Source organism: Capra hircus, chromosome 15 (assembly GCF_001704415.2).
Source record: "Capra hircus breed San Clemente chromosome 15, ASM170441v1, whole genome shotgun sequence".
Classification (NCBI taxonomy): domain Eukaryota; kingdom Metazoa; phylum Chordata; class Mammalia; order Artiodactyla; family Bovidae; genus Capra; species Capra hircus.
Window position 1 is genome coordinate 66,754,482 of NC_030822.1, and position 17,330 is coordinate 66,771,811.

General features: G+C 46.8%; 1 protein-coding gene across 4 annotated transcripts in view; it reads left to right on the forward strand.

Moving 5' to 3' along the window:
• The window catches only part of AMOTL1 (angiomotin like 1), a 202,163-nt gene that overhangs the window by 132,884 nt on the left and 51,949 nt on the right, over nucleotides 1-17,330 (forward strand). For all 4 annotated transcript variants that reach the window (XM_018059853.1, XM_018059852.1, XM_018059854.1 and 1 more), the window contains 3 exons: nucleotides 3,123-3,414; nucleotides 10,678-10,822; nucleotides 12,013-12,102. In XM_018059853.1, coding sequence (XP_017915342.1) covers nucleotides 3,123-3,414; nucleotides 10,678-10,822; nucleotides 12,013-12,102 — 527 coding nt within the window. The remainder of the gene's footprint in view (nucleotides 1-3,122; nucleotides 3,415-10,677; nucleotides 10,823-12,012; nucleotides 12,103-17,330) is intronic.

Below are 17,330 nucleotides of genomic sequence, written 5' to 3' on the forward strand. Positions count from 1 at the left end.
AGGAATCTGGCGGGCTAAGTCCATTGGGTTGCAAAGAGTCGGACACCACTGAGCAACTAAGCACAGCACAACATAGAATTCTATACAAGGTAGTTTCTCAATAAATATTGGTTCCCATCTCCTTTTTATTTTTTCTCTGTGTCTTCACTGTGAAGAAGTCTTTATCCTAATGGTGGCTGATCAGTAGCATTATCTTTGGGAGTGGAGGATATCTTGATTCATAGCACTGGTCTGATGGTGTGTGACATTTTCCTGTGACCACCCCCCACCCCCACCCCCTCCACCACACACACACACCGTTCTTTCCCCTTCATTTACTCTCATCCAGATCTGCCTTGTACGGACCTTTGAGCCCACCCGCCCCAGTGGCTGAGAAGTGGAGCCAAGGAACAGTGGTTTGCTCTCCTGGCTATACATCGTCCATTGTAATACCATGCTTCTTGAATGTGTAACTGGGTTATTTTTTGAAGCCAGTGTTCTCTACTTATCATAAAAGACTTCCTATTTTGAAAAACCCATTCTTTCTGTCCCTGAACTTGGCAAGAACCTTTTTCCTGCCTTGCCACTCAGGTGGCTAGTCACCATCATGGATGACTTAGGCTGGCATTATGAAAACTTCCTTTTTGTTATATAAGGGACGATGACTGAGAACATAGGCCCATCCTTGATTGTGAGTTCCAAATGCCAGAGCCTAACAAATATCAAAAGGTAGAAGCCCCACCCTGAAGCCCATGCCTGAAGGGTCCTGCTGGGGCCCTGATGCTTCATCTGTGCCCACCCCAGCTCCAAGGAGACATGCCATGTTTGTTGTTTGCGTTGGATGAAGTGGGAAAGGAGAACTTGGAGATGGGAATGGGTGTCTACCTTTGGATTGAGGCAGTGTAATTTGTGATATTTTGTCTCTTGTCAAGGTAACCTCTTTGCATGAAAAATACACTGTAGAATTTAGCCAGGCTGCAGGAATGCACTTACTCACAAAGGACCTGTGGTGTTTTGGGTCCACAACTGATGGGAATCCCCGTGTCGGGGTGAAAGTTGGGCATTGTGAAAGGCAGCCAAGGGCATTTCACTCTCACTGTGGAGTTGGACCTCGTACACACAGACATCCTCATGCACACGAGACAATACATTCACGTATTTCATCAAACTGCAGAAATACTTTATTTCTAATGAGGTCAGATAATAATCGTAGGTGTGGAAAGGGAGGGAAGGGGGAGGGTTTACACCTCCCCACCCTGAGCACTCCTTTCTGAAATCTGAGGCCCTTAAGGAGTAAAGAACCACCTTAAGCTCCATGGTTCCCTACTTTGACTCAGGGAGCTTAGACCCCAGCTATTTTACCATGAAATGGATGGGCTCCTAGATCAAAACCATAAGGAGATCTAGTTGGAAACTGGCTTGGGAGCCCGGTGGAGCACTCTGATATTGGGTACCAGAACAGAGCCAGTGGTTAGTCACTCAGGTGGGATCCCTGGGTTTCTTCTGAGGGTATCTTTAGGGGCGTTTGCATCTCCATGTAGGGAGGGCTAAGGTGACACCCTTTCTTCTCGAGTTTGACGTTTAGCTGCAGAAGTCAGCATTCAGAGGATGCTTAATGCTGTAAGATACACTTGCATAGTGAGATATGGAGGCTGACACAGTCCAAAAACACTGCGGCAAATATACTTAAAAGGAAATACAAGGTCAGATGACCTCTGAGGATAAAGGGAGGTAGTTCTGAGAGATTTGGCCCTGGAGGATCAAAAGGAATGGAGGTAACACATGAAACTGTTACGGACTAGAAGGCGCTCAACCCTTTGATATAAAGAAGTCAGTGATTTGGGGGTTGCTGATAATTCTTAGCACCCCAGTTCCCAGACTGGGACCTAAAGGTTGGAGGGGTAAACAAGAACACCAGTTTCCCCAAGTCTACAGAGCAGAGATAGCCATGGTCGCAGAACTAGATGCCAAGACTGTCTTTGCTGTTTATACTATAGAGTTGTTGTTAGGAGCTCTTGGTGTAGGCTGGAAGAAAATACAGTGATTCTTAGGAAACCGATTAACAGAATCAGGAGGCGGGGATCCTTCGAAGGGGGGATTGGAGATGAAAATTCATGACTTCAGGTAAAGAAGCTCGTACCAGAATTTGAACCATCAAGGAACATCTGTGTTTTTCTTAACCTGGCTGTTGTTGTTCAGTCAGTAGGTCATATCTGTCTCTTTGTGACCCCATGGATGGCAGCTCACTCCTGTGTCCTGTGCTGTCTCCTGGAGTTTGCTCTAATTTACGTCCATGGAGTTGGTGATGCTATCTGACCATCTCATCTTCTGTCACCCCCTTCTCCTTTTGCCTTCAGTCTTTCCCAGGTTTCCTCACTGGGCACCTTTGGTCCATCCTTGCCAACATACATCCTACCCACAGGCAGGAAGACAGCTCCTCCCCTGCCCCCTCCACACTCCAAGAGAGGGTCTGGCTTTGGCTCCCAGAGGCCCATGCCCATCCCTCTGGCCTCATCTCGCTGTTCCTGCCGTCTGGGCTCTGTGTCCACTTGCTTTCTTCCACTTGATCTGCTCCTCTCCGTCCTGCCTTAGGTCCCGTTCGCCCCTGATCCTGGAAAACGTCCCCTGCTTCTCCACCCCCTGCCCCCAGCCACCCTTTGCTCCATGTCTGTCAACAGACTTCAGCTCAGGTGTCTGCTTCTCAGAGACCACTTCCCTGACCCTCTGTATGAACTGGCCACTCAGTGATTCCCCATCCCTGTCCCTTGGGTTGATTCTTGGAGAGGTGTCATTGCTTTTCAATACCCAGCGTTGCGTGTTCAGCATTTGCTGCTGTGCCCATCTCTCTCTCTCCAAGAACATAAACTCCATGCGAGCAGGGAAGGGCCCTGTCTGTCTGGCCCACCTTTTCCCGATGGCCAGAGCAGTGCAGATTCAGAGGGAGAGCGCTGAATATCTGTGGGATGGGGGGTTGAAGCTGCATCTCTCAGCCCAGCCTGGACCCTGCGTTGATGCTGACCCCTGGCATCACTGTGGGTAGGGACCACCCACAGTGCCTGTGCTGTGGGCTTTCCTCCCACCCCACCCCCACCCCCGCCCCAGCCTGTGGCCCTGGCCCTGACTCCTGGTCTGTTCCCTTGCAGCCGCCCATGCCAGCTTCCTTTCCCGTCCACGGCGCAGCAGCACAGCCCGGTGTCCTCGCAGAACTCCTCGGTCAGCGGGCCGCTGCACTCCGTGCCCCTGCCGCTCGCTCCTCCCATGGCCCTGGGCGCCGCGCCGCCCCCGCCCGCCGCCTCGCCCAGCCAGCAGCTTGGCCCTGACGCGTTCGCGATCGTGGAGCGAGCCCAGCAGATGGTGGAGATCCTCACGGAGGAGAACCGCGTGCTGCACCAGGAGCTTCAGGGTTACTATGACAACGCCGACAAGCTCCACAAGGTAGGGGAGCTTCCCCGGGGACGGGGCGGGGGAAGGTTCTCAGTACTCCAGGTAGACAGATCGAATCCGGGGCTAGCGGGACCTAAGGCAAGAGTGAGAGGAGCAGATCAAGTAGGAGAAAGCAAGTGGACACAGAGCCCAGTCGGCAGGAACAGCACGAGATGAGGCCAGAGGGAAGGTTATCGAAAGGCACATAGTTCCTTACGTTTCAAGGGGGTTGATTCACTGACTCACTGGCCAGCGTTTAACTCAACACCTTTTTATGCCAGGCACCATGTAAGGCTTTAGGAAGACAAAAATAAATATGCCAGGGTGCCTCCCTTGGAGGAGATTATTTTCCAAAAGAGGGAGAGTCACTCCTTCAGGTTTGATGGAGAAATCAAAAGCTTTCCCGACAAAGCAAAAGTTAAGAGAATTCAGCACCACCAAACCAGCTTTATAGCCAATGCCAAAGGAATTTCTCTAGGCAGGAAACAAGAGAAGAAAAAGACCTAACTACAGAAAATAAACCCCAAACAATTAAGAAAACATTAATAGGATAATACATATCGATAATTGCCTTAAACATAAGTGGATTAAATGCACCAACCAAAAGATATAGGCTGGCTGAGCAGATGAAAATCTGTGCATATATGTACTTCCACTTACCTCATCACTCTGCCTGACGGCCTCCTGCCAAATGGTAATTATTTTATATTGTTAGGTTACTCATGTTCCCATTATGGCTTGCAGTTGTAATTATCTTGTATTTTTTGTCTGGCTATTGATTGTGAAAACTGATATACATCTTTTACTATTGATTATGTAAAAAAAAAGCAGGGGTTGCGGGGGAGTCACCCAAGCTAAACTTGCAGTAGAATGTCAAGGGGCTACAGGAGAGACAGGAGAGGTGCCCCTGGACAGGGACTCAGCAGCTAAGCAGCATCTCCCCAAATGGACAGTGTGGGAGAGGGGACACCGAGAGGGATATAGAGCAGCAAGCTGAGAGAGACAGGTTCTTTCTTTACATCTAGGATCTCACACAGGAACCTGGTGATTGCTGTGCTGGTTTCATTAGCCGGTCTCTGCAAAAAAAAAGCAGTGATGCCTCAGCACCCAGGGCAGAGTGCAAGTTCCGGCATGCTCTCCTTCTGCTTGTGACTCAGCAGGTGGGGAGATGCTGCAGAATTCCAGCCCGTGTCTTTGTCATGGGATCATTAGGACGCACGGCAGCCTTCATTCTTAGGGCTTTATGCCGAGACCCAAAGTCAACAGGGAGACATCTATCGAGAGTGAACTGTTACAGGCAGTGATTTCACCATGACCCACATGCCAGCACCCGAAAAGCTGCAGGCAGAAAGGCCCTGCAGGTCAGGGACAAAAGTCATAGGATGGTTTCAGGCAGCAGAGCCACAGGGCACCGGAGTTTCCTTTCTGGGGACAAAGCGGCATGTGTGGTTGGGGCCATCTCATAAGTCTAGGGGCCTTCTCTGTCCTGGGCAGGTGGGGGCTTTTGTAAAGAGAAAAAGTGGGACTGTAAACCCCCCTGAGCACAGCAGCCTTGCCCTTTGGTTCCTCAGGCCAAGGCTTGCTCCCAGCTGGACCACAGTGGTCACTGCGTCTGTATGACGAGGCTGCTCCGTGCTGACTTCTCCGTAAAGCCTGGCCTTTCTGCTGGTCCAGGTGTCAGAGCCGTCAGCCCCTCTGATTCCCCCGAGGGCTGGGTGCTGTGGGTGGGATGATGCAGCCGTTCACAGACGGGACCTGTCCCAGCGCGTCTGTGTGGAGCTTCCGCGGCGAGGGTCTGGAGCTCCCCGAAGTCAAGACCAGGCTTGGCTGCGAGAGGCCTGACCGCCTTTCCTGGAGGCGGCAGACGAGGGGCGGGGACCGGTGGGCTGCCCAAGATGGCGGCCTCCGCCCTGGGCCGGTCACGTGGTTGCGCGTGTGCGGGCTCCTGGCCGTGCCTGGAAGTCTCGCTCAGGCCTTGGCTTGCCTCTCACGCCTCCCGGGGCAGCTTCTTTCCTGATCCAGGCTGAAAATTAGGACGGGCCACCTCAGCACTTCTTGGGAAGTCTGTCGCTTTTTTTTTTTTCCCCTCTCTCTCTGAGGGAGCCCAGTGGCAAACGTGTCCAGGAGCCGTGCAGACTCCTGAGGCCCAGTGTCATTCTCCCGCTTTTCCATAAATATTTTTGAACAGTTACAGGGAAGATGCAGAAACTGGGAGTTCTTATTATTCTTCATTGACTTTTTAAAAATTCAGACGTATCTTTATTGGCCTGTAACACACATCTTTCTTGATGTCGATGACCATTTCTGTTTTTGAAAACCAAAATCAGCCTCGCAGGGACTCAATTTCCCTGCATGGGTATGATCCTTAAGTTTCGCAGCCAAAAGCATTTTGGTAACTTCTGGAAAAGGGGAAAAATCGAAGGCTGTACCCCTTCTGAAATCCCAAACTCCTTCAGTCCCTTGAATGTTGTGAATGGGTCTGTAAATATTACATTTCATCAATCACTAATTAGTTGTGTATCTAATTGAAACTGTGGGTTTGAAAACTCAGATTTCGATGGATACGAGCCGTATTCAGCACTAGCTTTGTAGCTGTCCTCGGCAACTGGGACCAAGAGACACAAGAGCGGCCTGAAACCGTGACTGGGTGGTTCAAGGCCTGTGTTCCCGGGGTCACCCTAGTCCAGGCCCCTCTGCTCTGTGCGTCTCTGTAGCTGTGTCTCTAATTTGAGCCCCAGGTCTGGGGAGAGGCTTGTCCAGTGAGGTGACTGTACTCCTCGGGGATGAAGACCCCCACTTTGGGTGGTGCCACGTTGTAGGATGTGGCCACCCTGTGTTGGCAGGAACGCCCATTCTGGAATCCTTCTTCACAGCCTTGGGACTGCTCAGAGATTCATCTCCAAGGCAGAACCAAAAATAGATAAATTTTTAATTGCAGGGCTTTAGCCTGTGTGCGGCACGCCAGGAACACAGCAGGAAACAATGACTGAGCTCAGAGGCTGCCAAAGAACCACCTGGAAATGAAGACCCTGTTTCCAGAGAGGGGCAGGGTGGTGATTACCCCTGTTAGTGTTGGAATGAGGACCGCGGACCCCCAGAGAGAGTGGCGGTTTTTCATCACTTCCTTTCGGCCACTCATTTTGCTTCTTTTTCCTCCCAGTTTCCCTGAAGCATAATTCATGCATGGAATTTCCAGCAGAACCAGACTGTGGGCTGCTGAGCAGGCTGGCCTCAGAAGCCACCAGGGTGTAGGTGGATGTTTGAAGAGCCTCATGTCGATGGTTCCTTTGGGCTTGCTTTAGCAAAGACCCTCTTCTTTTGTCAGTAAAGCAGCAGTGGCTGTGGTTGGGCAGTCTGAGGCGTGGACGGCAGGCCTGTCTTCAACCCTATAGGTCCCTGAGTTGTACATGTGAAGATGTCTGGGAACAAGCCAGTCTCTAAACTGGGAAGGGCTGAGACTTTCTCACAGCCCTCTCTGCCCCTTTGCTTCATGGCGGCAGCCCCTGCTGAAACTGTAAGCTTTCCACTCTGCTTGGAGTTCCGTTTCTGGGCCAGAGATTGCTTCTCGGAGATTCCCGGATCTCCTGCAGCCTGCCCTAAGAGCTTCTTGACGTCTTTGCTGGGAGCTGTGGAGGCAAACTCTCTTCATATGTTCCTGCTCAGACTCGGGACTGGCCCAAATGGTCTGTATATCAAGACCAACCTGTCCAACTCCTTTCACCTCTGACACACATTGTGTGTGTGTGCTAGGTCGTTTCCGTCGGGTCCAACTCTGTGCAACCCTCTGGACTGTAGCCTCCCAGGCTCCTCTGTCCATCAGATTCTCTAAGCAAGGATACTGGATGGGTTGCCATACCCTTCTCCAGGTTATCCTTCCAATCTAGGGATCGAACCCATGTCTTTTATGTCTCCTGTATTGGCAGGCAGATTCTTTATCACTAGCACCACCTAGGAAGTGACATTAAGAGGGCGTTAAGATATTTTGACCCAAGGCACTGAAGAAAAGGGTGTGGTCGTCCTTCTGAAGGAGTGTGCAGTCAGAAACCACAGAGCTTTAGACTTAAAATTCTTAAACTGATTCTAGTCCAATTTCCCACTCCTTAGAAATCTCATGTCTCTGAAAGGAGGTCATTCATTTTTTCACTTGAATGCCTCCAGAGCAGAGACGCTCACTACTGGGTAGACTTCTGGAAGAGATTGTTAGGAAATTCTGCCTGAGGTTGAATCACAATTTCATCTTGCTAACTTCCTACATACAGTTGTAGTTCTGTAAGACATTTAAAGGTTAATTATGCAGTTGGTACTTTTGTCATGAGGCAGGGCGCAAGTCTAGGGCTTTGGGGCTGTTTCTGCTCTCAAGGAGTTGACAGTCAAATCAGAGACACAGAATGCATCGGAATTCCAGTCAGCTGAATATAACATAGGAGAGTATATGAAATCAGGTGGAGGGAAGTTCCCATGGGTGGCCTAGTTGAAGAAGGCTTCACCGCTGCCCTGTCTTACTGGGGGATTGTCCCTGCAGCATTGCCCATCTGTCTGCAAGCAAAGGCTACCTTTTACAGATGAAATTAGCATAGAAGTGGTGGTATGTTTTGGAGCCATCTCTTTTGAAAACAAAACTAAAAGGAAGGAACATAATTTTGCGGTAGGACTATGAGCAGGATTCAGGACAGGCTGTTCTTTCTGCTGCCACATGACCAATAATTCATGATATCTTTGGAAGAGATAGAAAGGCCTCGTTGAAATAAGGGGACTGTGGAGGAACCCACTCTGGTATTAGAAGACCTTTGGGAACATCCATGCCGAACGGAGCCTCGGTATTCGGCCCTGCCCTAGCTGGAGGCCACCGAGCAGGAGGCCCGACACCCTGCAGCCTCATCACCCACCTCTTCTCTGATGTGTCTTGGCTCCGTTGCAACCTCTGGGGCAGTGACCACACTCTCCTTTAGTTTCTGGCTTCCTGGCTGCTGAGGCGGTCCTGTGTTGGTCTCTCTCCCGGGTCCTCCTGTCCCACCTTCTGCAGTATCAGCGCTCCATCCTCGGCCCTAGGAGCATCTGGTGACCTCCCTAAGTGGCCTCCACTTCGTGGCCTCCACTTCGTGGCCTCATCTGTCCTCTACACACAGCGGCACAACTTTGCCCTCCCAACTTTCAGACCTGTCTCTCCCCGGCCAGCTGGAAATCTTTGCCGTGTTGTTCTGCAGGCACTTCAGGCCTGGTATCTCCAAACGCAGACTGGTTTTCTTTCTTTGGTAAACGTGTTTGCCTTATCATCATTTATCTTGGCTGACTCTCGTTACTCTGTCTTCTAAGCTGTGGCTGTGTTTGGTTTCTTTCTCCCTTGCCCGTCCAGACCCGTCACGGAGGCTTACTGAATCTTCTCTTCAGTGTCTTTGGGATCTGTCTTTTTGGTTGTCTGGGTTCACTCTTGGTTATGTGTCACTGAACTGTTTACAGTAGCTGTTACCTGGACTCCTTTCTCCTGCCTTCTGTCTCGGCAGCCCCGTCCTTTAGTCTGAACTCTGTAAAACCTCAGGTGAGATTTATGCTGCCCTGCCCTCCCCAAGCTCTCCCATCCCCATCATTCTCTTAAAGCCCTGCCTTCGGGCTGCCTGGCTCCTGCCTCTGGCCCCTTGCTGCCATCCTCAGATGACCCGCCCTGTTAGACACACACACACTCATTCGTGGCTCTGTCTTGGCTCACGCCCTCCCTGTCTTCTGCCTTGAATGCCAAAGCCCTTTAGCCTTTTCTTTCCTGCTTGGCAAGTTCCTGTTCATCTCTCAGGACTCATTTTAAATGGCGTTTTCTCTGAAATCTTATTTTAAAGAAACCCCTTCTTACCCCTGCTAAGGGATCTGTAGACTACCATAGCATTAACACCACACCTTTTGTCCGACTGCACTGGAGAGGAGGCATGTGTGCCTACACACAGGCCAGCAAGGCTGCGAGACCCGCAAGAGCAGACACTGTCTTATTTCTGTTCCCCTGGCACCCAGACACGCAGTGAGTGTGTGGTAGGTGTCTGTTAGGGTAGGTATTGGTTTAGCAATAGTTATAGGAGTCTAAGCAGAGACTTTCTGATCTGGGCATTTGGAGGCAATCAGGGTACCTGGCTTATGGTGACATAGCTCTCCTGTGAAGAGACCAAAACGCGGTGTAGGTCTCTGTGCCCAGGGAGGGGTGCTGGAGTTCTCAACCCCGCCACTTTGCCTCTGATTCCAACTTTTAGTAGCCAAGTTTGCAGGCACTCTTTACTTTTTGTGGGCTTCCCTTGTGGCTCAGCTGGTAAAGAATCTGCCTGCCGTGTGGGAGACCTGGGTTCAATCCCTGGGTTGGGAAGATCCTCGGGAAAAGGGAAAGGCTACCCACTCTAGTATTCTGGACAGTGTTCTGGCCTGGAGAATTCCATGGACTGTAGAGTGTCCAGAGTCGGACACGACAGAGCAACTTTCACTTTTCTTTTCCTCCTGCATGTATGTTGCACAGCAATAAAATGGGATTTATTAATATCTACTTTAAAGCATGCTATTGTGTTAGACTCCTGTTATAACAGTTTCAGCTACTTGTTATAGATTTATATATGCCATAGATTAAAGAGTTTACCAGTGACAGCCCTGGATTCAGTGAAATACGAAAGAGAAAAGGTGGTTTTAATTCAAGTCTTTTCAGTTCCTTCACATAAAGAGAAACAATTTGGCAGACTGGTTTACACTTAGATGCAAATCCATTAGTCCTTTATATAGATAATTTCATAGACAAAGGGGTAACAAAACTAAGCAGTGAAGCCTTTCTTCATGTGGATTTTATATTTCTTTGGGGATGAGGGTTTCAGGAAGAACACTGTACTTGGACTCAGGCAGTTTGGGTTCTAGCTGTGATCCTTTCATTTTCTTATACTTTAATATTTTTCTTAAGTTAACTAGGAAAAATAATAGTTATAAATTAGCATACAAAATGTAAGAGTATGAGTTATGTTTAAATTCACCCCTTCCTAATAGACATCTGATGGACATTGTACTGAGAGACATCTGATGTACCAGGTGACATCAGATGGTCCCACCAGACTTGCAAGTCTGTTATTCACAGGATCCTAATGTGGTCCTGGGGGACACAGGGGAGCAAAGTTGACTACAGGATTTGCTAGCCAAACTTGAGGTGCAGAAAGGCTGTGTTGAAGATACAGCCTTCACACTGGGAACGTCCAAGAATTGGTATAACTAAGTCACGGGTGAGAATGTCAGAGGTTCCACTTCCATGCTGTTTCTTTCTTTCAGTTTGAGAAAGAACTTCAGAGAATCTCGGAAGCCTATGAGAGCCTGGTCAAGTCTACCACCAAGCGAGAGTCACTGGACAAAGCAATGAGGAACAAACTCGAAGGCGAGATTCGAAGGCTCCATGACTTCAACAGAGACCTCCGAGGTACATCACCCACGTTTTCCCTGCCCTAAACACCCTCGCCCCATGTAGCTGATAGTCTAACTCCAGGTCTAAGTTGTGTTAGATAACCTTGTAAATCCCAAACTCTTGGGGAAGGGGCACCAAAGAGCAGACGTGTTCTTTTCACCTTATGGGTTGTCCAGTGCAGCATTGAGCCTGAGAAGTGACAACCTCTATGCATGAGTCCTTGAAAGGGAGGGAATATGTGTGCAGCTCCTTCTTGCTTCAGAAGTACTTAGCATGATTCTTGTTGTGAATGGGAATGTCTGAAAAGACCAGTGTTGCATGCACAACCCTTATCATGTCAAGCTGAAGCATTTGATTGCATTCTTTGAAAGCCAACACTTAACACTTGGTCAATATATAGTGTAGAAGACAGAGCTAGACACATGTCCCTCTTGGAGAAAAAACAAACCCATGGTTATGAGAAGAGTAAACATATATCAGTTTCCTGAATGCTCGGGTCCTATGTTGCAGGATCTTGACAACCTCCCACACGCAGATTGATTTGACCCGTGAACTTGTACTTCACTTTCAGTCAGCCAAGCCATTTTTTTCAGTTTTCTCATGTCAAAAGACTCAGTGTACTTGGACTCTGTAGGTGGAACCTACATTTTTTTTTTTTTAATTACTGTAAACCCTTCAGTTTTGGGTATGCTGTATGCTCAATAAAACCTTGTTAGGTTGAATTATTTAATTGAATAAATGAAGACTGGCGAAATGGCATGAGCAAACCTAGAACTCACTGAGTAGAGTCCTCATCCATTAGGTCATCTTAATTTGTTTTCTGGTATTTATTTATTTGTTATTTTTAAGTTTTTTTGTTTCCTAGCTACAGAGAACTGATAGTCAAGTTTAGAGGAGGGCTGGGTTTGAGGCCAGGGGGACTCAAGCCCTTTGCGAGGACCTTGCTAGGCTTGCAGGTGCCTGCTCGTCACTGCCTGCCGCTGGTGCACCCCTTGGCAGTAGATAGCATAAAGACACAGTGTGGCCACTGAAGACTTTCCTTTCGATGTTTTGGAACATCTTGTTTCTCCCTAGGAGTTGTTCAGTTTGGGGCTGCTGCCTGCGCAGCTCTCCCTACCAGCTCTCAGCACCTAGGTCATTTGTCAGTCGCAGGATGACTTAGATCCACATGTGTGTCTTTGTAACCATCTCCTCTCTATGTCCAGATCGACTGGAGACAGCCAACAGACAGCTGTCCAGCAGGGAGTATGACGGACATGAAGACAGGGCGGCTGAGGGGCTTTACGCATCCCAGAGTGAGTCTCCTTGCTTATCTTTCCCAACTGTGTGGTTTTAAAAGCTCAGGGCCTAAGGATAGTAGCCTGTTCATTTTGAGTAAGATTTGTGCTGCTTGCTTTTCGTTTGTTAACTAGGGGAATAAGCTGTTGGGCCAAAGATGAGGCCCTCTTGGGCCTGCCCAAGACAAAGCCGAGGTTGTAATACTTCAGTAGTGTTTATTCTGACCTCCAGTTTCTGTTTCTCTACAATACCCTCCGAGGAATAGCACTCTTGCGGTATTCCCTGGCACGCACCACCTGAAGTAAGGCATAGTTCTTTATCTCCATGGAAAAGGAAGGAGGTCTGTGGTGGGATTCGCTCTTTTGTCATGCTGTGTGTACACGTAGGTTGAGCATTTCTGAACTGTCCGCCCCTGGCAGCATGAAGCAATAGAGATGTTCCCAGCATGGGTCTTCATTGGTGATGCTCGATGGTGAACCCAGCGAGCCCATTTCAGCCAGAAATTGGCTTCCTCTGCCTCTAGATTTATTGGGAAATACTCTACTAATTTCATCAGAGGCAAATAATAGAAGCAAATGGGTTTTGAAAAACCATCAATTAAGGTCTGAATTTCTGTAAATTCATTGTCTAAATCAGAAACAGAAAAAATCCAGCTGTCTTTTTTGGGAAACGGTATAGAAAATTGAATTCATTTCTCTGTCATAACTCTCAGCAGCATTGTGAGTTAAGTGCTCACAGCTAAAGACAGTTCTAACAGCAAAAAGTCTTGTTCAAACACTAGCCATCCACTGTATAGTGATAGTATATTCTGGTGCATGGATCCCTCAATACAGGTCTACATTTTCAAAGCTGAGAAATATTTGGTTACATTTTCTAATTTCCAATACTGTCCATTGGGGTTAATGTTTCTTTTTTGTTTTTTCCCAAATTAATTCACAATTGCACTCCAGTTTTTCCCAGATTTTCTCATGATCAGACTCCAGCTTGAGTTTCAGCTTAATTTTTCAAACTCTGTCTGGCAAATAGACACTCATACAGTCTTGAGCTTTTGCACCGGATTCCTTTGCATTAGGTGAATTGGCCTGTGCTCCAGACTTGTATACAAAGCTATATATATATATAAGCATCTTGAGTTATTCACTTTCCTAACAAAAGTTATTTCTACTTATAGATGCGTGGATTTACTGTTTCATCTGAACATTCATTTGATAAATGAGTCATCTGTACTGTTAGCACTTAGGATTTTGACACCTTAATTTTTAAAAATTAATTTATATTTTAATTGGAGGATAATTTCTTTACAGTACTGTGATGGTTTTTGCCATACATCAGCATAAATTGGCTCAGGTATACATATGTCCTCCCCATCCTGAACCTCCCACCCACCTGCCTCCTCACCCTGTTCCTCTGGGTTTGACACCTTAATTTTGGATGATCATATTACTAGGTAGAGTAAGTATCCTTGTGGCCGTTATGTCAGCAATGTCACTCTGCTGATACTCTGCCTTCTTGTCAGGAGATACTATTTTGTCATGTAGTTCAGGTCAAAATGGAAAAGTCAATGAGTTTCATCAGATGAGCATTTGCTGTAGCCTCCCAGCTCAGGCTATGCTGATGGACTAATAGGTTTTGGTGTTGTGTGAGTTCAGAAATGTTCCGACAACTTTAACCTTCTGGCTCAAAGCTAAAGCATCAATAGTGCAGGCAAAGAGGCCCTTCCAGCTTTACAAAGAATGAATTGTTCCGTGCAAATATGTTCTGCTGTTCCAAAGGTATAAACAAGAGAGTCCGGGGCATTTTTCAACTGCTGAAGGGGGCCTCAGTGTTGATGTGTGATGTAATTGCATCTCGGCAGGGCCTTTGAAGCAGGGTTGCTAACACTGATAACTAACCAATGTTTCATTACCTAGTCTTTGCAGGACACTTTGTGCCTTGCCTGCCTGCCAGCTTTATTTATAATTATTTGCATTAGCTTTTCCTCTCCTGGAGTGGCCAAGAGGTGGACTTGAGATGTTATTTCAAATTTACAAATAGTTTTTTTTCCTTAGTGAGTTGGAAGAATTCTTTGTATGAAGAAAATTAACATGTTTCCTGCCATATATAGTGCAGGTATTTTTTTCCCCAGTTGTTTTTATATCTTTGAATATAGTGCCCTTTATCTTATAGATTTTTCAAGTGACTATATTTGTGCCTTCTAGGTTTTAGGTCATGCTTAGAAATGCTTTTTCTACTCCAAAATTATTAACATATTCACCTGTGTTTTCTTCATGTATGTTTATGATTTCATTGTTTGTAAGGCTTATGTTTTAGAAGCTAGTTAAGGAGGCACCAAAGAAGGGAAATTCATGAAGAACTAATCTGGAGGCAAGGAGACTGGTTAACAGATAATTTAGTGTCTGGGCAAGAGAGATGGAGGTCCTGAACTAAGAAGTAGTAGTGGAGGGTAGGAGACAAATCAACAGTTGACAAACTAGAGGACTTGGTGACCAATCGAATAATGACAGAGAGTGAAATGAGTGTGACTAGAACCACTGGGTGTATGGTCATCCTTTACCAATAAAAAGCAGAAGGAGGAGGAGGAGACATGGGGATTCGGGAACAAGTGAAGGTTTGAGCATGTTGAGTCATCTCCTGCTGCAGCCCGTAGCTAAGTGAGCAGCTGTAATGACAAAGGTGCAGACGTACCCTGGAGGCTGGTGATGGGGGGTGCTCTCTGTCAGGCTTTCCTTTTAGCATGTGGGCACAGAATGGCAGGCACAAATCACTATATCTTCAGTTATTAATGTGTTCCATTACCTGTATAGTCTTTTAGAAAGTCCATTATAAGAATACTTCTCAATGCCTAAGAATCATATCATAAACACTGAATATACACTCAAGAGGAGCCATGTTTTCCAGGTGAGCCTTTTGAGAGTCTAATGCTTGGCTAAGAGAAAGGTAAGACTGACTGCATAGCAAATAGTAGTGATGTCTCTGGATCCTACCTACCAGGAGCTAAGGCTAAGTTGGGAAGGCCCTGACAACCACCTTGGCCAATGGAAAAGTTACAGGGAAAGGGGAAAATAGAGAATAACACGTTTGATGCTTTTGGTCCATGTTCCAGCGGAAGCTCAGAGTCCGGGTCCCAACACACCCAAGGCATTCTTGCAATATGAGCGGTTGGGAGGATTTCTGTAAAGTCTCAACCAGTGGAAGGGGATGTCCTTCCTGGCCTGATTTCCAAGTTTCTCTGCTGCCCAGAGTAGTTTTCCTTTAAAGACAAAACTCTTCTCTTCGTTGGTCTGCCTGGGTCATTAACACGTAGCTCTACAAGTTGAAATAAGCATTCAACAGAGCGATAATTATGCTCCTCTCGGACATGAGATTGTCTGAATTAAAAATCTCTCTGAATGAAGTGATTAGGAGCTTTAAAACTCAGTTCAGTTCAGTTCAGTCGCTCAGTCGTGTCCGACTCTTGGTGACCCCATGAATTGCAGCACACCAGGCCTCCCTGTCCATCACCAACTCCTGGAGTTCACTCAAACTCACGTCCATCGAGTCAGTGATGCCGTCCAGCCATCTCATCCTCTGTCATCCCCTTTTCCTCCTGCCCTCAATCCCTTCCAGCATCAGAGTCTTTTGCAATGAGTCAACTCTTCGCATGAGGTGGCCAAAGTACTGGAGTTTCGATCATTCCTTCCAAAGAACACCCAGGGCTGATCTCCTTTAGAATGGACTGGTTGGATCTCCTTGCAGTCCAAGGGACTCTTCAAGAGTCAGGGGAGTGTTCTTCTCTATCAAAGAATTCAAAAATTTGTATGTGTGTTTTCTGATTCCGTGTGTGTGCTCAGTTGCACAGTCATGTCCAGCTCTTTGCAAGCCCATGGTCTGTAGCAGTTTCCCAGGCAAGAATCCTAGAGTGGTTGGTCATTTCCTTCTTCAGGGGATCTTCCTGATCCAGGGATCGAACCTGAGTCTCCTGCATTGGCAGGCAGATTCTTTACAGTGGAGCCACCTGGGAAGCCTTTTCTGGCTTTACTTCTTGTTTTTCCAAATATGTTTACAGCCAAATTACTCCTTAAAAACAGGGCATCTAGCCAATTTCTTTTTTGATCTGGCTGAGTGAAACTGGGTACTTCAGCTTTTTTAACTTACTGAGATTCCTGGTTTCCCCATTTACTCATCTGTCTCACACATACACACATACACACGCACACACACACACACACACACACACACGCACACACACACAGCAAAGAGACCACTGTCCACCAAATGAAGTTCCCCAGGAATGTCTGTCATCACTCTCAGCTCTGTCTTGTCAATAAGTGAAACGTTTTATCTGTTTCTTTCTGAAAATTAGTAACTCTACAGAATTTCTATCACTAGTCTGTCTGGAGTGGGTTGCCATTTCCTCCTCCAGGGGATCTTCCTGACCCAGGGATTGAACCTGCATTTCCTGTGTTTCTTACATCTCAGGCTTATTCTTTTTGAGCCATCGGGGAAGCCCGTACTAGTAGGTCAGAAAGCCAAAAATAAAATACTAGATATGGGGAAACTAGACTGGCAGAGATCTTATGTTCTTGAGTGGAGGGGCAGCTGATGAGCTCTGGCAGCTTGTATTATTCCAGGATAAAACCCATGTGTGTTACAGGATGGCTAGAAACTTCACTCCCCATTCACTCCTTGGGATTCTTTAGGCCTCATGGGTTCAGCATATTTGGTTACACTGAAGTCTGTGTACATTAAATTCTGTCTGTTAAATGTCCCTCTCTAAGAAAAAAAAAATATTTTGGGGACATTCATTTATTTGTTTAAATTAATAAGTTATGGATGTAAATAAGAGTAATTCATAGGATTTAATTTCCTTTATAATCCCCATGGGTTTAAAAATGAACCCCCCAGAAAAAGTGTGGGACCACTGTTTTAAAAATAACAATAATTTGCCGTTTTCAATTTATCTTACAATCATCATGTTAAGTCTTACTTTAGATACTTTGATTTTCTGTCTTTTTTAGAACATAAAAGAGACAAAAATAATTTCCTACAAGAAAATCCTTCTTTTTGTATTTGCTCTAAGGGCTTATGTGAAACCCAAAGCAGAAATTACAATGACATAAATATTAATTCTGTTGACCCACATAGAGCCTAAGGAGCTTATTCTGAATCCTCATTGTGTTTCATTCCATTCTGTTGTGGGTTTCTATTAGGCTTCATTAGGAAGGAGAGGCTAGATGTTGTCACACGTGGATGCATCTGGGTTCCC